Here is a 22256-nt window from a genome sequence, read left to right as displayed (position 1 = left end):
AATCCCCCGAAAATTCGCGAACTTTTGCCATATTTTTATATGTTGATATATTGATGCGGTATCGATCTATTTTACTAACAAAATCTCACAAGAATTTGCAAAAAATATCACGAGTTTGTAACAGAACGATGAAATTTCACGAGATTTTGAAAGTAAAATAGATCGATACCGCGTTTTTAAAAATCTATTTGATATCAGCATATGAAAATATATTTGAGTACCGTATTTTCACGACTATAAGGCGCACTTAAACATTTGTTTTTTCCCCTCAAAATGTGCAGTGCGCCCTATGTGTGTTGTAACTGCTGATGAAGGTTCTCAGTCATCCAGGTCATAGTCATTCCGTAAAAATTCAAAAAATATCCACTGGACTTGGTTTTCAAGATTTGAAGACGTTTCGCCACCCCTCCAGGAAGCTTTTTCAATTCAAATGTCTGGATCCGCAGTGAGTTTGAGTCTTATATAGACAACGCCTTGTATCGCTTGGAAACATGCAATAGAAACCGATGAATGGGTCGTTAGTTCCATCGTTAGCCTGTAATATCTGAAACTGTCTATGATTCTAGGGGTCGGTCGTTAAAGGGGGGATTGTCATTAAGGGGGGGATTGTCTCCTGTAATACCTGAAACCAGGAATACCAGAAATACAGGAGACAATCCCCCCCTTAATGACAATCCCCCCTTTAACGACCGACCCCTAGAATCATAGACAGTTTCAGATATTACAGGCTAACGATGGAACTAACGACCCATTCATCGGTTTCTATTGCATGTTTCCAAGCGATACAAGGCGTTGTCTATATAAGACTCAAACTCACTGCGGATCCAGACATTTGAATTGAAAAAGCTTCCTGGAGGGGTGGCGAAACGTCTTCAAATCTTGAAAACCAAGTCCAGTGGATATTTTTTGAATTTTTACGGAATGTGTTGTAACTGCGACTTTTGAGACCACTTCATTGAGGAGATGATGAAAGAGTGGCTGAATGTAAGGAGACCAGGTGTTTTTTTTCCCACTCATCACCATCGCTGTTAATATGTAACTCCATGCGTGCCCATCTCACAGCTGATGTGAAAAACATGGGGAAACAAATTAACCCTGTGCTCGCTGTTCAACCGCTCGACATCGGTGTGAAGTGGCCGTTCAAAGTAAGGCTGCGAGCGGCGTGGGAGCGATGAATGACAGACGGAGACCACAGTTTCAGGATAAGTGGAAGGCAGCGCCGGCCAAGTTACGCCACCGTTTGCGGATGGATTGTAGATGCTTGGACTAACGTGTCTGCTGGCTCTGTTGTTCAAGCTTTTGCAAAAGCCGGCATTATTTCTGAGGAGCCGCGCTGCACGGAAAGTGACTGACAGCGAAGAAGGGGAAATTGGCATGTCTGATTTAGCGCAGCTGTTTAATTCAGAAACAGAGGATGATGACTTTGATGGGTTCGATTAATACTTTGTAATAAATACATGAATAAAGCACAATCATACTCAGTTTTGCTCCCGCTCTATTTTTCTACCTGAAAACTTAATTCAACAGCAGCCTCTGGGCGGGTCTCCTCCTCTTCACCGCGGTGGCTGGCAGGTGTTTTTTCATCTAAATAATCTAAATCTTGCAGCTATATTTGCTGTGATCAGGGGGAATAAAGTAGTTTTAATATGTTTTTAAGTGAGAAAGTCCACCTGAAAACTTCATAATTGCAGTCAGTTCATCCAGATTATCTATTTCTGTCGGAGGCGCTCAGACCCCCACATACCAGCGGTGCACCGACAGGAGAAATCCTTTCATCAGCAGCCTCTAGGCCGGGCAGCCTCCGGGTTCACGCGGTGGATGGCAGGTGTTTTTCATCTAAATAATTTAAACTGCAGGCACCCAAAAAAGCGAACATATTCCGTCGGCAGGTTTCAGGATTTTAAGTTAATTTAGGAGTGATCACAGCGCTGTGTCATCTGCGATGTGTCTGTCTCATGGCCAGCACCCAGGTTTGATTAATAGTTTGTAATAAATACATGAATAAAGCACAGTCATACTCAGTTTTGCCCCCGCTGTATTTTTAAATACGCAGTAGAGCTATTTAAAGGTAGTAGAGGACATGTACCTGTATATAAAAAACGCGCCCTATAGTCCGGTGCGCCTTATGTGTGTGTTAAATACAGAAATGGCACACATAACTTAGACTGCGCCTTTTAGTACGGTGCGCCTTATGGTCGTGAAAATACGGTATATTATTTTTCAAAGTGTCAGAAATGGATAACAAAACTGCTATTTTCAATGACTACTTATTTTTGTCCAGCTTTAACATCGGTATCGATATCGGTTATCGGCTACAAGAGTTTTAAAATATCGGCATATCGGATATCGGCCAAAATCCCAATATCGTGCATCCCTAATTATTTCCTTCATGAACTCTGAGATGTTCCCAGCAGAATCTCTACATATGGAAAATTGGAAAGCACTACTCTAAAAAAAATATATATACAATTTCTGATGATACAATATATGTTTTTATCCAACAGGACGATTCTGATGGACCTTTTTTCCACAAAAATCAGGAGAAACTCACTTGCACAAATTTACGGATGAGACGGTTGAAGAGACCCATGAGCTGAGAGCTCGGCAGCTCGATTTCTTTCTCTAGCTGCTCAACAGATTTGTGCTGCAGTCCGATTCCCAGCAGCAGCGCCTGGACAGGACCCATCAGCCAATCAGCATCCAGTTACAATAAAAGAAAAGCGGGGAAGAGGGATGCTATGTAAGAACCTACACACTGTGCTGCTGAGAGGGAGACGTCGCCCAGCTGCTTGAGGAAGTAGACGCGAGCGACGGTCGGGATCAGGTCCATGATGAGGTGGTAGTCCACCATGCTCCTGGAATACAGCTCCAGCCGTTTCAGGTCATACGGGGTGAAGTGGGCCGCCAGCTCAGAGCTGCTCAGAGCTGTTTGGAGATCAGAAGAAAGTCAGATCGGCTGAAGCGATTCGCTGCAGAAACTAAAGATGAACAATCTTACGTTTTGCCTCCTCCTTTAACTTCTTATTCTGCAGAATGTTGAGCGCCAGGCTGGGATGAAAGCTGCTGAACTGGTAGGAGAGCAGCGACAGGAAGCGCCTGCGGAAATCTGAGAGAAAAATCCTCAGATGGAGCGCAGAGGGATGATGGCGACCCTGAGCTGTTCAGGTGGCAGAGTCAAATTCACCTTTCCAGAAAGCAGCCAGCCACAGGCTCTGCTCTGAAGCCTCCTCCGTGCTCAGCTCCTTCAGCATCACACAGGAGTGCTCCCCCGTCAGCTCGTTCTGAGCGCAAGAAAATACGTCATGAATTAGGAGTTAAACACCCAAAAATAAAACGGGTCTAATACGAGCACCTACAGGTGTTTGTCTTAGGTAGACCGGAGTGTAACCTGCTTTCTTCCAGAACCTGTAAGACACCAAACAGGTCAAACACCCAAAACCCACCTAAATATTTCAGCACTGTTACCCATCTTCTTATATTGAACTCACTTGAGCAGTTGAGCTGTGAGTCCATAGGAAACTCCCAGATAGTCCAGCCTCTCGGCTCTTCTCTCACTGAGCTTCAGCAGCAGAGGAGGAAGCTCTTTCCGAGGAGTCACCACCTCCTCCAGCAGACTGACCGCCTGGAAGCCGACAGACATGCACGCTTGAATCGGATCAGGAGGCCTTCTGATAGACGGCAGAGCCGCTTCCTCTTACCTCGCTGCTGACAGAGGTGATCTGGGTGCTGGCCGGCTGCACGCTCTCATCCATGGTGGGAAACTTGCCTTCGTAGTACATCTGCAGCTGCTGCAGAGCTCTGGAGCCGTAACCCATCTGTTGAACCAGGGAGGTCCACTTAAATCAGGTGATTTTTTTTTTTTCTACTTCTAATTTAATTCATTTCAGTTTATTTATAAAGCGGCAATTCACAACACGTCATCTCAAGGAACTTTGCATTTCAACTAAATCATATAAATTGATTCAAAGTTTTCCATCTAAGGAAAACCAGCTGATTGCATCGACTCATTGACTCTTCAGCAATCCCTCACACTAAGCATGCTTGTAGCGACAGTGGGGAGGAAAAACTCCCTGTTAACAGGAAGCAGTGTTGGGCACGTTACTTTGAAAAAGTAATTAGTTCTAGTTACTAGTTACTTCTCCCAAAAAATAACTGAGTTACTCAACAACAAAAGTAACTAGCTTCTAGCAAAAGTAACTATTGCGTTACTTTTGCGTTTCTCGCCCCCGTAACCCTCACCACCCGGCCCCCACCTTCTCGCCGCGTGTTTCCAAAGCCAGCTGAATAGAGCGGACGACAAAGACATGAACCTGCAGAGAGTTTAGCATTTATTGCAACTCAACGTAAATGACATCAGAGGGGAACGCCATGGGAAGTTTTTTAACAGGTCATTCAGATCTGGTGAGCAGAGATGGCAAAAGTACTCACTTTCCGTACTTGAGTAAAAGTACAGATACTTGTGTTAAAAAGTACTCTGGTAAAAGTGGAAGTACTGATTAAACTTCTTTACTCAAGTAAAAGTAACAAAGTACAGGCTTGTAAATTTACTTAAAGTATAAAAGTAAAAGTAGAAACCACTTTTTTCATGCCGTTGCCTACATTTTAAATGGATGTCTGCCAATAGGACTAGATCTCCGTTGTGTTCATTTTCAATCATCTCGTCGTCCATGCTACTATGCTAACGCCACCGCCACCAAGCTGCAATGATTTGCCGCCAATGAATACCGCCGAATCTGTCGATTCATCTTGTAGTGGTGCGTCAAATGCAACGTAGATTCCCATCCAATTAGATTGAATTTGGTATTGATGACGTGAAAAATAATAACGGTAACTCCATTGAAATGATTCAAAACTAAAATGTAAGGAGTAGAAAGTACAGATATTTGTGTAAAAATGTAAGGAGTAGAAGTAAAAAGCTGCCATAAAAATAAGTAGTAAAGTAAAGTAAAAATATCAGAAAAATCTACTTGAGTACAGTAACGAAGTATTTGTACTTCGTTACTTCCCATCTCTGCTGGTGAGTATATGAAATTAATAACTGGGGATGTCTAATTCTGAAATCCTGTGTTTGGGTTGTTATAGATACTATCTAGATGTATACTCTATGTGTGACATAAAATATGGATCTCCATCCCTGCCACAAAGGCAATCAAATAATGCTTAAAATAAAAAATACAGTAGGTTGAAAAGGCAGAGTATCCATCCATCCAGATTTCTCCCTTTCTCCATATAGAAAGGGCGACTGTTACGCGCCTTTAGCTAGCATGCGCGTTTCCTGTCGCTTGCGCGGTGAATCGTGCCGCCTGTGCTGTGCGGAGATGCAGGGGAAACCGTATCTGATGGGGAAACGCAGCTCGACGTAACACCGGTATTTCCATCTGGAAAACGTTGTTTTGCTGCTGGAGTCCTCCTCACTCTCCATCTCTCTGTGTGTGCTGTACGTTAACACCCGCCAGCAGAAACACCCACCTACCCAACTGACACACGGAATCTCACTATTCATCAGCCATTCTCATCCTCCCCTCTCTCATGACAAGGCGCGCACGAGTCCTATCATGAAAGAATTGTTAATTGTGCGACCTGAGTAACGCGCAGTAACGGGGTGTCAGCAATGGTAACTGCGATATAGTTACAGTCAAAGTAATTAGTTAGATTACTCGTTACTAAAACAAGGTATCAGCGTTAGTCCCATCACTGACAGGAAGAAACCTGCAGCAGAACCAGGCTCAGTGTGAGCGGCCATCTGCTGAGGCCGACGTAGACATAGAAAAAGAAGCATAGATACAAAAGGCAACTGTTCCCCGTCCAGAAAACACACATATTGGATGTAATTGTGATTTAATGTCCTTGGAAATGAGTCTCTTTGTTGGTGGTCAAACCTTTACTAAGTTTCAGAAAGATCTACATCATACCGTTCCTACGCTTTAAAATCATCGAGTTCAGCAAACTTTAAAAAACTGCTCCTTACATCACACACTGCTGGCCAGCTGGCTTAAAAGGAGCTTTTTCAAAAAAAATTAAAAAAATCCATTTGAAAATATTTCGTCTCAGAAAACAAAGACCCTCATGCTGCTGAAACTAAAGGATCAACTTCCATCCGAATAAGTTTCTAATCCAGAATTATTAAGCCAAACATATAAACAACTAACCAGCTAATATCAGCTTTTATATTATTAAGATGTCAATTTAAAACATGCAAAACTAAAAGCACATTTAAATCTTGGCTAAATTCTATAGATCAAAATCTAAATAATTAAGAGTTCCAGACATCATTAGATCTAAAATGTTTTTCCATTTTAGCAGCAGCAGAGGTTAGCGTTTCTGTTGTAAATAGAATCTAACAGATGTGTTAGAAATACAGCTGCAAACACACACAAAAAAAAAAAACTACATTGCAACTAACAATTATTTTGTAAATCGATTAATTAGTTGATTTTTTATTTTTTTTAACAAAAAAAAAAAGAATTTTTTTTTTTTTAACAAATGTTAAACCAAGTGAAACTCAAATTTTTCCACTTGAGGAGTTCTGGGTATAACATATTGACAGATAAAATGTTCTTTTTAGTTTAAATGCAAAATGTTTACATATTATTTTACAATCTTGTTATAACTCTTCGCTCTGTCTGCTAAAGGCATGTTTTACAGTCTCTACACTCCAGTTAACGATTAATCGATTACTGAATCAGTTGATGATCATTACAATAATTGATTAATCTGATTAATTGTTTCAGGCCTCTTTCGTAGTACACTGCAAAAAAGTGGGAAAAGCTTCTCAAACCAAGTGAAAACATCTGTCTATGCAGCTCACATCATTTTACTGGAAAAGATATATATTTCAGACTTTTAAATCTAGAAATGACAACTTTGGACACTTAAAAAAATTGTGTCTTAAAACAATATACATTTTCCAACCTCTTAATACCTTAATTTTTTTAATTATTTAGTACTGATCATTTTGTAACAGGATGGACAGAAAAATGGAGTACATGTTACTGCACTATTATTTGTAATAAAAATTTTAGGAGGCTGTTAAATTTTCTTCATTCAAACTCAGCCGAATAAAAATAATTACAGCTGTGAAATAATTCAAATAGAGCGGTTTAAATATCCGTTTCTATGCGTTTGTCTCACTGCCTGGATGCCATGTTTAAGAAGCCGTTCGTTTACAAACTTAGACTCAACTTTATTTATCCCCTAGGATTACGCCTTCAGGGAAATTCTGGTTATAGAGGCTTATAGAGGGTTAAAGCAGGATGCCATCAAAGATAAAAAATATGATAAGATTGTATATAGTACAAAAAAAGCATAAAAAAAAAGAAAAAAAAAGTTGAATTGTAGGAATATTTTTCCCTTAGATATAAAAATCTCTGCACAGAGCTAAGGGAAGATTACACAGTAGTTGACTGATTATTGCACTTGCACTGCAAAGATGTACTGAACATATAAATAAGTGACCATATAAACGAACAGCTTATGGACAATGTGATCTCCTGCTACGTTTGATGCAGATTTCTTAGAAAGATTAAAATAACAAAAAGGGAGTTGGTTCAAAACAGATTTCTTTGTAGCAATAAAGTTCTGTTCTTTTGCAGCTCTACTAGTAACCACTAGTATATCTTCTATCAGTGCAGTTTAAAAGTTTACTTTATATGCAGGTAGATTCAATATTTAGATACGTTTTATTCTGTATCTACAGAAACTGTTTTAACTTTAGCTTTCCACACGGTTTGTGAGTCAGCCTTCCAAACTCCTAAGACCTCTGCTGTTATTTTAAAATATATAATACAAACTTTTACTGTTAATTTATAGCTGATATGTTTAGACATAATATGAAGAACCAAAAAAGGTAAGAATTTAAAACAAGGAAAGATAAAAAGATGGAAAGAAGGAATAAAGGAAGGAATGATGGGAGGATAGAAGGCAGGAAGGAACAGACAGAAAAAAGGGCTTCAGTAAAAAAAAAAGACCCCTTACAGGCAAAGCTGACATTTAGTTTTAGAAGGAAATGTGATTTATTGTTAAAATAGCTCCACCACCTGATGATAACATATAAGCAAACACTCAGAGGAGGATTTTTACCCCTTGGTAGTCTGGATTGACAGCAATGCGAACCACTCGGCCCCCCGACAGGCTGCCAAAGTCTGGGTCTTGGAACTGTTGGGAGGAAAGAAGTCGTCAGTTGATCATAGAACCGTGGACAGTTTGCTTGTGGCTCTCTGGATACCTGCTCCGATACAGTCCAGGGAATAAGGTCTCCAGACGCCTTCTTCCCTCTAGACAGACTGTTGAGGATCGACTGCCTGGAAATTTCTCCCTCAAGACAAACCTCAAAGAGAAAAAAAAAAAAAACAGTCTAAACACTTTTTTTTTTCCTGAGCAGACCTGCAGTAGGCGCCACATAATACCTGCACCACAGCGAGGACTTCAGGTAGAGAGTTCTGTGTGGGAGGAACAGGCGGCAGGAGGCAGAAGAGGTGATGGGCCGGAGCGTCCGACAGCAGCTGCAGGTCGTTAGGCGAATTCTGGAGCAGCAAGGAAAAAACCCAGCAGGTCAGCAAAGAGGACACCAGTATGAGGAGTGATGATTGGCTGCAGAAAGGAAGCATCACCTTGTAGTGGGACGCCACATAGAGAGCCATCAGCCTCTGTAGGAAGGCCTCAGACGCCTTGTGATAGCAGAACAGCGTGTCTCTGTTTACATAATATCTGGACAGTGCGAGTTAAGAAAAAACATGTAACATCTAGTGGAGACGGGATCATCTTACCTACAGGTTACATTCATGATATTAATCATTTTAAGGGGGATGTTTAGTTTAATCCGTCAGAGAAGCAACAGTCCTGGTTTTAAATGTCTCCCTGTAACCAGACTTCAATGAACAGCTGAATAAAAGGTCTCTTTAAGACTTGACAGGACGCCAGGCGGGTAGTACAGCTATTTAGATCAGCAATGCTGGAGCAGACGCATCTAAAACATGTAGGATGGAAGCTTTGAGGACCAAGATGGAGAACCAGCTCCTCATAAAGATGTTTATACACGTTAGAAAGAGTTCCTCTAGTGATGTCATGTCACAGAAAAACCTTTAAAGTTGAAGGAAATTATATTTAAATCTCAAAACATTCTGACTTAAACATGTATATAAATGTACTGTTTATTAGACGATATTGTCCCAAAATAAAAATATATAAAAATTATATATATATATATATATATATGAAGAACTACATAGTACTTGGATATAAAACTATTGCCTTTGGAGTTTAACTCCTTTGAAAAGTATTTTATTTTTCATATGCAGAATGTCTGCAGAACTGATGGCAGCTTGCAGGTAGTTTCTTTCCCCCGAAAAAACTCCTGGATCAGCTTTTCTGATTGGTTGACGCTCCGGGGAAGTTCAATTTACTGAACTTCAGCGCCGAACGATTGGACGCTTCCAACGCCAGAATGCTTGGATGCACCACAAGCGCCACTGGACCTAATGGTGCCGCTGTCATAGACTAAGTGTCTGTAAACAGGACACTTTGATGCAAAAAACACAACCGGTCTGATGCTACGTTCACACCGGACGCAGCAGAAGCAGCGAGTTTACATGCAAAGTCAATGGTTGACGCGCGTCAAGGCGCAGCAAAAGGTCCCGCAGCGCGTGTTGAGCAGCAGGCGCAGCGCGTCGGGAGCGTTTAAGCATCTGACGGGCCGCAAACACGCTGCTGTTCGAGATGGAAAAATTTTAATTTTGCTGCTCGACGCGCCGCGTCAACCAATCAGAGGAGCTGATCTGGGAGCTGACCGTGAGACAGACACATCGCTGATGACACAGAGCGCTGTGATCGCTCCTCTGAAACTGTTTATTGACGCATAAATTAACATAAAATGCAGAAACCTGCCGGCAGAATATGTTCCCTTTTATTATTCTGGTGCCTGCAGATCGGATTATTTAGATGAAAAACACCTACCAGCCGCCGCGGTGAACCGCGAGGAGGCGACCCGGCCAGAGGCTGCTGTTGAATGGGATTCCTACTGACAGCGCACCGCTGGTATGTGGGGGTCTGAGCGGCTCCGACAGAAATAATATTGGAAGGCAGGATGGTAATCTGGATGAACTGACTGCAATGATCAAGTTTTCAGGTGGATTTTCTCACTTTAAAACATTAAAACTACTTTATTCCCACTGATCACAGCAAATATAGCTGCAAGGCAAAGAAAGGATAGAGTAGCTCCGCCCAACGCGCGTCAGACACACTTTTTCACCACGCAGCTAGAGCAGCAAAGCTGCTTCAGCCGCGCGTCAGAACTAACTGGTACAAGCAGCAAAAATGAAGCAGCAGACGCGATTTTGCTGCGCCTGCTGCGTCCGGTGTGAACATAGCATGAGTGCAGCAGCAATAAGCACGACTTTTATTCCTCTACAATGAAGGAAAGACATCATGTTGCATAACCATTATGTTGTTTTCTTTTCCTGAATAAGTACATTAAAGTGTTCAGATGATAAACTATTTGGTAGAACAGTCGTTCTTTCATTCTTTCTATTATTTTGAATCTCTGCTGCTTAAAACTGATGTTGGGTATGAAAATGCTGTTTTTTTTTGGTGTGGAGAAAATTAGTCAATAAAAAGGACAGGAGAGAAAGGCACTGTAGGATCTGTACAGCAGATTTTATTTTGGTTGAATGTTAAAAACTTTTAAAAAATAAAAGAGTATAGAACAGCAATTAAAGTTCATGCCAGCATCGCAGAACGGGCATTTATAAACCTGATCGGAGTTTGCACCCAGAGGACGCCGCCTGCTGCAAGAAGACGTTGCCAAGGGGAAAGAAAGACGCTCCTGGTAAGATCTGGACTTTATTTCTCTTTATGGGGATTTTTCGTGGTACCATTTTTTAAATCTCATCTTGTTTTTGACGTTTGTTTTTGTTTTTCATTTCGGAATGAGACTTTGGACTTAAACACTTCCAGGACTTTGCTTTGAGTTCGGAGGATATGGAACTCCTTTGCGGGAATTATTATAAAAAAATTATTTAAAAAAAGGGCAATTTTGGACTTTCAGTTATTAGGTTTTTTGGGGGCTGTTTGCTGATATAAAGGAGTGTTTTCACTGCAAAAACAATCTAGAAATAAGTAAAAAAATGTTTAAATTAAGTGTATTTACCCTTAATTTGAGAAGGTAAATAAGATGATTTGCCAATGAAATTAGTATCTTTAGTCTTAAAATAAGATAATTAGAAAATATGAACTTGAAATAAGACAATGCAATAGTTTTTTCTTATTTTAAATGTAAATTGCTTTGTTCCATTGGCAAAGTGTCTCACTTTCATCCTCAATTCGAGAAAAAACGCACTTATTTTAAGGACATAACGACTTACTTAGATTTTTATTTTTTGCAGTGTTGAGTCTAAGGATTTTTTGGTTATTGATGTTTATACCGAATTACTACTGAATGAACTATTGATTCTTTGTAGTATTTTTTTTAAATAAGTCATTGTTGCTAAATCAACAAATTTCGTTGATTTAGTTGGATTTTTTAACTTTCGTATCAAACTCATATTTTAACATATTTGACCAGAATCCCCATTAAGATTATTGTGAGTTCTGCTTTTAATTATGTCAGAATTTTAAATGGCTCATTCTGAGGCGGTAGACATTTTTTAATTGCTTTAAAGCATAAAATTTAGAACACATGACATTTTTAAAACATTTCTAAGTGAAAATACAAGATTATATTTTTCAGGATTGATGTAAAAGACATTTGATGAATTTAACTAAAAGAAAACATAAAGGATACAGTTCACAGGCCTGTGGCAGCGGGCAGCCAGAAATGAGTCTGGGAATGTTGAGACAATCGAGACAGAGGAGTTCATTTAACCACCTCTCCACCGGATCACCAGGGGCGTAACGAATGGACTCGTGGAGGGAAACCTCGTGCAGAGTGCGAGCTGAGCAGAGACGTGACAACAGGAGCTGGTTAGATCAAAGAGAGATATTCATTCTGCTGTGGAGGGGGCGGGGCTAAAAATGAGGAACCTGCTGCCAGTCTTGCTGTGTTGGTGCTCCGGTTCTCTGCTGACAGGTTCTGCTGACTCTCTGCACTCTGCTGCCTCAGCTGCTGGATCAGCTTTAGAGAAAGAGAGCGTCCGGTGCCTTCATACCTGCAGAGGCAAACAGAAAATGTACCAACTCAGTGCCGTCCATCCGTACATCACCATTTTAGGCAGGTTCCTACAGCATAAGGCAAGTTAAATTTAAGACTTTTTAAGACTTTTTAATGCCACTTGAAATAAAAATTTAAGACCAAATTCACAAGAAAAACCTGCTTGCGACAACTTAACCCAAAGGTTTATTTTAACACAAACCACTGCACTAATGTTTCAAATATTGAAAAGCTTCCCATACAGGAAGAAAGCTAAAAACACACAAATGACAGATATATTTGAACAATTATTTAACTGAATTCACAAACTTTGTTTTAGCAGGGAACAAAACAAATCAGTTTTAAAGCCCCAACATAACCAGTGCTAAGTCTTTTTTGCAGCTATTTTTCTTTCTATGGTTTTCTTAGTATGTTTGATTTGGTGATAAGTGGAGGCGTTGCAGAGACAAGGGTGGAACTAAACTGCGAAATACCGGCTGTTTCTCTGTAACTCCATTTTGACGCTTTGTGTTTCGTGCTTCGCATGTGCGACTCCACTGCCTTAATTCCCATCGTTCTGAGCTTGAATGACTTCTTGCACTAAATCCACTGAGCCTCATGTATGTTCCCTGGTTTTAGCCATGGAGGAAACTCTTGGCTGGAGACAATTTCGGTTACATTTACACTTGCTCATATTTTCCAGACAAAAAGTTAATGGCGCATCTCCCAAATGTCCCGGCCGCAACAACGCTTTATTGGTTCCGCTATCGGGACGGAACCAATAATGGAGAACCGTTATTTTTTTTTTTTTATATAAAAAACTTTTTTTTTCTTTTTTTTTAAGACCAATGAAAGACTGATTTAAGACATTTAAATACCAATTAAGGCCTTAGTTTTATTTTGAAGAATTCAATGCCTTTTAAGACTTTTTAAGGACCCGCGGGAACCCTGAGTAAGGTGCTAAACAGGAAATACGCATCATGTAGAGCGGACGTAAATTTGAACAATCAGAGGCCTCCTGTCTGCGGCACTGTCTGTTTCTGATCAAAAAACAGCCTTTACGCGTCAGATAAGTTCTTCAGTTACGCAGAAGTTATGCACAAGTTACTCAGAGGTTTTGGATAATCTGGCATGACTTACACTTAACGAATGTAAAGGATCAGATAACTTACCAGTAACTTATGCCACATGTATGGCCTACGCTCAAAATGCTCCAAATTTCTCGACATACCTGCCATATACTGACATGTGCCAGAGTGTTTCAGCGTACTACAGCGAGCTCATAACTTATACTAAACGTACCCATAACTTATCCAACATATGGCAGCGTTTTTGCCAGACTTTTCGTACGTCAGACATGCGCTGGTCTAAATGGTCAAGGTGTGACAGAGGCTTTAAAAACAGCGTCTTTAGGCCTAAACTACACAGCTGTGCAGACCTGGTTTTGGCTCGTCACAAAAAATCTCCAGAAAGTTTTTCCCAGGTTGTAATCAAAAGACTAAATTCTCTCATATATGCTCTGGGTTTTTGAGCTTCAGCAGCAGTTTGAGATAAACGATGTTCTTACGGACCCATTGATGGTGGAGGCCATGAACACCAGGTACGGTCCCAGAAGGTTCTTAACAAGAGGAAGAGGAATGGCTGCAGCCTCGTCGATGACCAGCAGCTCCGCCTGGCCCAGTTTCACTGCATCTCCAGGATGGATGTACTGATGGGACAAACGCAGGAAGATGTATTTCAGCCCTCCGTCGTAATAACGTCTAATTAAGACGAGGACACTGGGTTTAAGTTACCTGAATCGTCTGCCGATGCTCTTTGAAGATGTTCACTCGCACTACTGCCTTGTTGAATTCAGGATTTAGAGACTGAATGATCTCATAGTCAAGATGCTCCTGCAAATTTAAAACCGAGGTTTTATATCTTCTCTGCAACATTTGGGGATTTATTACCATATATGGGAGGAAGATGCAGGTGGAACCTACCTGATACTGCAGAGCATCAAAGCCTTTAAAGATGAACTCGAACATGGTGTGGAGGTTGTCGGGGCTCGGGGACGTTACAAAGATGTTGGAGTAGCTGGATTTAAAAAAGCAAAGCATGCATCAGAGATAATACAGCCAATTAAATGTGTATCTGTGACTAATTGTATCTGTACCCGAAAGCCACAGCGCCTGCAACAGCCAGTCCCATCGCAGCAGATTTCCCTCGCCCTCGGGCGGCGGTGAGAGCAACGGTGCTCCTCAGGGTCTTCTCTGAAACGGCTTCAATAAACTTCAGCACAGCCTTCGCCTTCAAGAGTCACAGAGTAAAAATATAAGGTCTAAGTTTTTCTTATCACTCAGCATGTGCACCCTGACCCATAAGGGCATTTAGATCCTCTTAACATCTGATTATGCCATGCATCTGCTAAGGGACTCTTTGCACAACCCCTAAAATTCAAATTCAATTCAGTTTATTTCTATAGCTCCAATTCACATCAAGTCATCTCAGGTCACTTTCCAGTTCAACCAGATCATCCAGTCAGATTGATTCAAAGTTTTCTTTCTAAGGGAAACCAGCTGATTGCATCGACTCATTGACTCTTCAGCAATCCCTCACACTAAGCATGCTTGTAGCGACAGTGGAGAGGAAAAACTCCCTTTGAACAGGAAGAAACCTCCAGCAGAACCAGGCTCAGTGTGAGCGGCCATCTGCTGAGGCCCACTGGGGTTCAAGGAGACAGAAGCAGACATAGAAAAAGAAGCATAGATACAAAAGGCAACTGTCAACCAGCTCCACAGGCGGCCCCGTCCAGGAAACACACAGCCAGGCAGACGAGCTCCGAGCCAGCTCCCATGTCAGAGGATGAAGAGAGCACATCCAGTTAGTCACAGTCAGAGAAACAGGACTACACTGGAAAACAGGCCAAGCTCCAACATCTAGAAACAAAGGTGTTGATGGCAGCAGCACAGCTGATATTTCTCTCCAGGATGGAGTCACAGCCAAACAGGAACAGACCAGATGAAGCTACTATGAGAAAAAGCAGAGAGAGCAGAACGTTAGAGATTGAACTAACAGATTCTGCAGAGTGGGAGAATAGAGATAGAATGAAGCAGAATGATGAAAAAGGGGTCCCTATGTCCTCCAGCAGTCTAAGCCTATAGCAGCAGAACTATAGAGATAGAATGATGAAAATGATGGAGTGACTTCATTTTGTTCTTTGTCGCTCATTAAGTCTATGCCTCAGAGGCTGCAAGCTGTTATAAAAGCCAGAGATGGTGCAACGAAATACGAGTGATGTTTTGGAGTTCTTTTGTTTTTCATGATTCCATATTTTTATCCCTTTGCTTGATCTAAAAAAGTAACCGTTATGGACTACCACTTTTTTTTTTCTTGGTTTCTTTTCCTGTTTCTTTAAGCTAAACCGTTGCCATTTGAAATGACTTCAGTTTTGTTTCATGTCTGTGATCCGTTTGTTTTCTACAGAATTAACAGCTGAATGAACATCCTCCGAGGCCGCTGACTCAGGCATTTTTACCAGGGGTTGCTATAGATCTATGGGTAGGGAACTAATTTAGCTATTCTGAGAGTCAGCTGACCTAATTTCAAAGAATGTATCACATTATCAAACCTAGAACCAAACAACTCAGAGTAAACCACTAAATGATCAGTAAATATTTTAGACATTCCATTAGCAGCCCCAACCATTTAGTAGGGCAGAGACAGAAGCTCTGCTTCCTAACCCCAAGGATGTTTCTCCTTTACTTGGTTTCCTTCCAGAAGGTATAGTGTTGGCCAATGAACTCTGATTTTTATTCATTTTACTGGGTGTGAGAACATTGAGCGGAGCAGCTGACCTGATCCATGGTCCTGCAGCAATCCACCAACACGCCGACAGGCTGGGTGTCTTGCAGAGATTCCTTAATGTCCTTCAGCTCCTGCTCTCTGGGAGATAAACCGTCCTCCTGAAGAGAAGATGGTGAACCGTTAACATCTAACCGTTTAAAACTCTGAAGGAAAACTTTCAGATGTAGAGTAGAGTTTTAGTTCATTTGGAAAAAGTAACAAAGAGATCAACAATAAAAGAAAAGTCACTGCAAGTTTTGATTTAGTCCAAAATGATTATACTGATGGATGCAACAGAAAGACAGCAGAGCCTTCAGAGCGCTAACTTGACATCTGACCTGAACTAAAACTGCAGGAAGAGACACTTTTTAATGTGAGATTATAAGACTGCAATAGGGCTGGGCGATATAGAAAAAAAGCTTATCGATTAAAAAAATGCATATTGATCGATGTCGATAATTATTGAAAAGATTTGAAACCATATTTTATGTGCAGCTCTGCCTGGACTTTTTATGATATTGCTAAATGATTTAATTTTAATAAAAAACACAAACACAGACTTCGAATTAAATCTTTATTTAACCAACTTTTTTAACCATAACAGAATTGTTTTAAAGAAAAATAACTTAAGAGACCTGAGTTATGTTATTAAATACTGACAAAGAATAAACTAAAGTGACCAGAAAAGTGACCAAAATAAATATAACAAATAAATAAATGCCGCCGCCCCCGTTTCCTGCTTTAACCTGAGTTATTACTTTGAAGTTTCTGGCCCCTCAGCATTTTTATCTCAATTGTTAGAACTACGTGGGAAACTGCCCAGAACTGAAAATATATATATATTTTCCGAAGATTCCTCGGAGTAGAGCGGCGCCGGGGCCTACACAGCTCGTACTCCTGCGGGTGTGAGCGGCTGAGATGATAACAAAAAAAAAAAGTTGGTTGTGTTATCAGACTTGGTTTTCACTGGTTCCCTACGCATTTTCCAGATGACTGTGGTTTGTTTTTTGTCCGACTTGCCATGACTGAAATACTGCCAGACTGCCGAACTACAAAAACCCTTCTTTGAAACAGTTTCCTCCGCCTCTCCTTGCTGCACAGCTTCATGTGCTCTGTGTTGTGGTTTGAGAGGGCGGCGCTTGGTGACGGCGTGCCTGGGTCCGCGATTGTGATTGGTTGGGAGGAAGCAGTGACTAGCATAAACCTACATGCTAGGCTACAATGAGAAGGAAGGAAAACTGCGTTTCTTTTTTATCGAACTTTTATCGACCCTCTTTTTTTCTATTGCGCCACACGTCTATCGATCGATATATATCGTTATTGAATTATCGCCCAGCCCTAGACTGCAATATAAAAATTTATTTATTTTAAGGCTTTTAACATATGTTCACCATAGGATTAATATATATACATACACACTAGGGGTGGAACGGTTCGCAAAATCCACGGTTCGGTTCGGTTTCGTGGTCACGGTTTTCGGTTCGGTAGATGTTGATTGTTACACCGAAAAATAAAAAAATTAATAAAAATGAATGAATTTTTTTTTTATGAAATTAATAAAAAAAATCCCCAAAAAAATTATGAATTGTAATTATTTTTATTTTTCTCCATCTCCAAGGAACTCAGAGCGGAGCGGACGGGAGCCTCAGTGGAGGCTGTAGGCTTTGCTTTGAGCAGCCGGTCTGGAGCGCAGCGGGGCGGAGCGCTGACGGAGTATGAGGGATTTCGGGGTTAGCCTGACATGTTGGTCGTGTTGCTGTTAGCATAAACAAAACGTGTTGCACAATGCTTGCTCACTGTTGCACTTTTATCCACAGCTTTCTTTCCGCCGTCATCGTAGGTCACTCTAAATGCAAAGTGGTCCCATACAGCAGACCTATAAAGTGCTGCTGGCGCGTCTTCCAACTCCTGTTCTTTCCCACTCGCCATACCCACACAATTCTCCACAACAACTGATTTTTTTCTGCTACACCCGGCTAAGCTGCTTCGCTTCTTCTTCTTGTTTACTACTGGTGGTTGGCTTTGGTCGCAGTACCGCCACCTTCTGCTCTGGAGTGTAAACGCTTCGCCTATGAGAAAAAGGAGCAGCGCATGAACCGAACGCAACACACACGAACCGAACCGAGACAGTCGAACCGAACGGTTCGGACGATTTTCATAAACCGTTCCATCCCTAATACACACACACATATTTAATATGTTCTATATTGTATATAGCTATAGATTCTGTATTCTTTATATATATATATATATATATATATATATATATATATATATATATATATATATATATTAGGGTTGTCACGATACTAAACTTTTCAACTCGATACCGATACTAAGTAAAATATTCGATACTCGATACCCTTTTCAATACCACAAGAATAAAAATAAAGACTCTAAAATTCAACAGAAATATTTTCATTACAAAAAAAATACAAGAAATAAATAAAAAAAAAACAATAAGAATAATATTTTGAGGTTGTTTGCTGTGCACAATATTAAGCAAGCTTGATAAAAAATTTACAAAATAAAAAGCCAAACCAGTTAAACAAAAATAATTCTCAGCAGCTGCACAAAAAAAGTCTGAAACTGAAAAATGCATAGAATTATTCAATCACACAGTGTTCTGAAAGTGCATTGTCCTCTATTCTGCACTTTAGATGGCTGTATCGATACCTTTGAAAATGAGTATTGTATCCGGATACAACATTTCAGTATCGATACTTTTTTGAGTATCGATACTTTTGACAACCCTAATATATATATATATATATATATATATATATATATATATATATATATATATATATATATATATATATATATATATATATTAGGGTTGTCACGATACTAAACTTTTCAACTCGATACCGATACTAAGTAAAATATTCGATACTCGATACCCTTTTCGATACCACAAGAATAAAAATAAAGACTCTAAAATTCAACAGAAATATTTTCATTACAAAAAAAATACAAGAAATAAATAAAAAAAAAACAATAAGAATAATATTTTGAGGTTGTTTGCTGTGCACAATATTAAGCAAGCTTGATAAAAAATTTACAAAATAAAAAGCCAAACCAGTTAAACAAAAATAATTCTCAGCAGCTGCACAAAAAAAGTCTGAAACTGAAAAATGCATAGAATTATTCAATCACACAGTGTTCTGAAAGTGCATTGTCCTCTATTCTGCACTTTAGATGGCTGTATCGATACCTTTGAAAATGAGTATTGTATCCGGATACAACATTTCAGTATCGATACTTTTTTGAGTATCGATACTTTTGACAACCCTAATATATATATATATATATATATATATATATATATATATATATATACACACACACACACCGGTATATCTAATTTGTCTGCACCATCAACATAAACTCAAATTCCTTGGAAGTGCAAACCTACTTGGTAATAAACTAGATTCTGATTCTAAATATATCTCTATATTTTATATGTTTTAGCTTAAAAAAAATCAGTTCATGTTTGTTGAACTTGTTCCCAAACAGTTTTATTGTGTTTAACAGTCAAACCGACGTGGATTTCCCACAGCAGGATTACCTGAGTCTTTGGAGGGACGGGCTTGATGTTGGCCATATGGCTGGAAATGGGCAGGATGTTGAGCTGGTCATCGATGACCACGAAGTTTTTACAAGATGAAAGGGACAGGATGAATCTTAAAAACACAACGGGAATAAGTCATATTTTTGTTCCGGTAATTGAAAATATTTTAACAAAAAAGACGGAGCAGCACTGACCTCTCGTTGAACCTGCCGACTACATCCTGATGAGCCTCAGTCCTGTATCGGGAGTGAACATCCTGCAGGGAAAAAGAAGCTATGCTCATCTGAACTGGGGAGCTGATGCGGCAGGAAGATCAGCTCCAGGCCTACCATGGTCATTGTGTAGAGCTGCTTCAGAGAGTTCATGGTCCTGAGGAGAATCACCACGATTCCTCCTCCTTCCACCGTCTCAATAGTCCGGGCCAAGAGGTTAGGGGTGAGCGCTTCAAAATCCTGCAAATGCAACATGAAAAGCACAGATGGAAATTTCTTACGCATTTATACCTACATCAGCAGATTTACTCCATTAAATGTTGCTTTGGATCAGTTTTTGTTAACTGACTTCACCTGTAGGTTAAAAAAAAAATCTACACAAGGACCTCAGAATCAAAACAGATGAATAAATAACCACACATAATTGGAAAATCTAACATCATTTGATAAAACGTGTAGAATTTATGTGAAAATGTTTTTAAAGGAACAGTCCACTCATATTCAGAATTCAAACTTAAATATGAAATTATTCCATCCTTTTCAATAAATGATCAGTGTTTTTAATTCAGAGTAATTTCCATGTGAATGTGCTTTACTGGAGGCATCCATGTTTGTCAAAGAACACTACTGCCACCTACTGGTTTGTGACGTCACGGTGCGGTATCGGCTGCTGATCAAGTCCCAGTGCTGTATCTGGTGTTTGTCACAACGCGCTATTATCCAAGTCATCTTGAAAACATTCTTCTTCCAAATGTTGGCTACATATTACGGGTTTTTTCTCTGGCCAGAAGTTCGATGGCAAATCCTCCCTCTTCAAGTTGGCGATCCAACGACCAACCCGTCCGTGGAGGATCAGGAATCAGAAAGGTGGAATAACTCTTTTTTTTTCACTTTTCCCCGATGTATTCCAGCATCCAGCTGCCATGCACGTGGGCATTGTCAGTTTCACTATAGCTCTGGTGAATTTCAATGGTGAAGTCCTCTGGAAATCTTCAATAATTGTTGTTGATTGCAGATGTGTCTAGTAGTTCCCATTGATTTAGCTTGTAAAGCGGGGAGAATGGCGCTAGGCTTACCGCACCGTGACGTCACTGCTGGAAGATGGCAGGAGGGAGGGGTTACTATATTTGGGCAAAAATGGCCGCTCCCAGACTTGCAACGAAAATTATTGTTTTAATTTTTTACTGATTAACTCTAAATTCATCCAATCATTCTGAACGCATTAGTTTTGGGTATAAATAAAGAGCAGATCATACTTCTGCAACCGCACACATCAAATTTCACTTTTACTGGTATTCTTCTGCACCGTAGTTCTGGAATTTCTAGGAACGCACAGCAGTTTCCCGCCAAAGCGCAAGGGGAAGCCTATTGGAGAACTTGCGAAAACTTTGGCGGCACCGGCGGGAGTGTTTATCTTCCAAAACAATGGCGCATCTGCAAGATATCACAGAGATGGATCTAGAGTTGCTAGACATCGAAGAGGATATTTTTATTTCTATAATTTGTCTGAGGCATCTAACAAGTGGTTGTACTTCTAAACCTCCTCGATTAACCTTTCGTCGTAGTTGTCCATTCTTCCTCGGTTTTTAAAAATGGCGCGCCCCAGCACCAAATGAAGAAAGACGACCACATAGACAGCTGGAAAGGCATACCAAGGACCAATCACAACTGCTTTTTGTTTGCGCACCTCCGTTTGAAGTCTGTGCGGGTTTGCGACCGTCTGATACGTAGTCAGGATTTTTTAAGGTGTGCAACGACGGTTGTAGAACCTTTGCGCAGGGGGCGTGGTCAATAGAGGCTATGAGTCAGAAGGATAAATTGGGCTTAATGATCCGCTGATCATTCCTTGCTGACCGGATCTTTCCTTTAAAAAATAGAAGAGAAGAAAAACCTTTCCAACTAGAATTTTTCCAAAACCAATACTCCCAGTAAGCGTGTTTACTGTTAACTGCACATTCATTTAAGCTTTGAACCTGAAACAAAGCTTGTATCTAAACAAGAAGTCTCACTTTAACATTTTAACATGAAGTGTCATTTATGACTGATGATTTGAATAAATTTAACTAAATATAGGAGGATAAAGGAGACAGAAATTGTACTCAAACACGACTAGCATTATTTTAAAATAATATTACTGAAATGAAGTAAAGATGGCGAGTGGCGGCCTAGTGGTTAGGGCATAGAGCTTGGAATTCTGAGGTTCTGAGTTAGAGTCTAGGCTAAAGTGTCAGTAAATCTACAGATCATCCCATTGCAACTGTCACCAGCGCAGAGAAGCAGTGTTCAGCCACTGATACAGCCCCCCCCCTCACCTGTAGAACACACATGCCGTAGGTGTTTCCCAGGATCTTATGGGTCTCGTTGTAGTAACAGTAACGGATGTTGGTTGCAGCGACGAAAAGCTCGAACGGATCGTCCTGATTCAGGTTCAGTGTTCCAGTTTTGATCTTCTTCTGCAGCTGCCTCATCCGTTTCTTCCGATTGCTGTTGCAGAAAAACAAAATCAACTCCCTGCCTGCTCTAA

The 22256-nt window shown here is 40.4% G+C and overlaps 1 protein-coding gene across 1 annotated transcript in view; it reads right to left on the bottom strand.

Moving 5' to 3' along the window:
• Window positions 1-22256, bottom strand: part of nat10 (N-acetyltransferase 10) — a 31667-nt gene that overhangs the window by 6601 nt on the left and 2810 nt on the right. Inside the window, exons 4-25 of the mRNA XM_038273895.1 lie at window positions 22045-22216; window positions 19850-19972; window positions 19715-19776; window positions 19518-19632; window positions 15958-16065; window positions 14277-14410; window positions 14104-14197; window positions 13915-14013; window positions 13693-13829; window positions 12016-12140; window positions 11777-11927; window positions 8610-8706; window positions 8406-8522; window positions 8225-8326; window positions 8080-8154; window positions 3699-3815; window positions 3489-3622; window positions 3357-3405; window positions 3185-3281; window positions 2999-3106; window positions 2753-2925; window positions 2552-2671 (exon numbers count right to left, since the gene is read on the bottom strand). Of these exons, the coding sequence (XP_038129823.1) occupies window positions 2552-2671; window positions 2753-2925; window positions 2999-3106; window positions 3185-3281; window positions 3357-3405; window positions 3489-3622; window positions 3699-3815; window positions 8080-8154; window positions 8225-8326; window positions 8406-8522; window positions 8610-8706; window positions 11777-11927; window positions 12016-12140; window positions 13693-13829; window positions 13915-14013; window positions 14104-14197; window positions 14277-14410; window positions 15958-16065; window positions 19518-19632; window positions 19715-19776; window positions 19850-19972; window positions 22045-22216 (2509 nt within the window). The remainder of the gene's footprint in view (window positions 1-2551; window positions 2672-2752; window positions 2926-2998; window positions 3107-3184; window positions 3282-3356; window positions 3406-3488; window positions 3623-3698; window positions 3816-8079; window positions 8155-8224; window positions 8327-8405; window positions 8523-8609; window positions 8707-11776; window positions 11928-12015; window positions 12141-13692; window positions 13830-13914; window positions 14014-14103; window positions 14198-14276; window positions 14411-15957; window positions 16066-19517; window positions 19633-19714; window positions 19777-19849; window positions 19973-22044; window positions 22217-22256) is intronic.

Source organism: Cyprinodon tularosa, unplaced genomic scaffold, assembly GCF_016077235.1.
Source record: "Cyprinodon tularosa strain WSP-4 unplaced genomic scaffold, ASM1607723v1 ctg898, whole genome shotgun sequence".
Lineage (NCBI taxonomy): Eukaryota > Metazoa > Chordata > Actinopteri > Cyprinodontiformes > Cyprinodontidae > Cyprinodon > Cyprinodon tularosa.
Note: the sequence above shows the minus strand (reverse complement) of the source record. Positions and strands in the feature narration are given on the sequence as shown.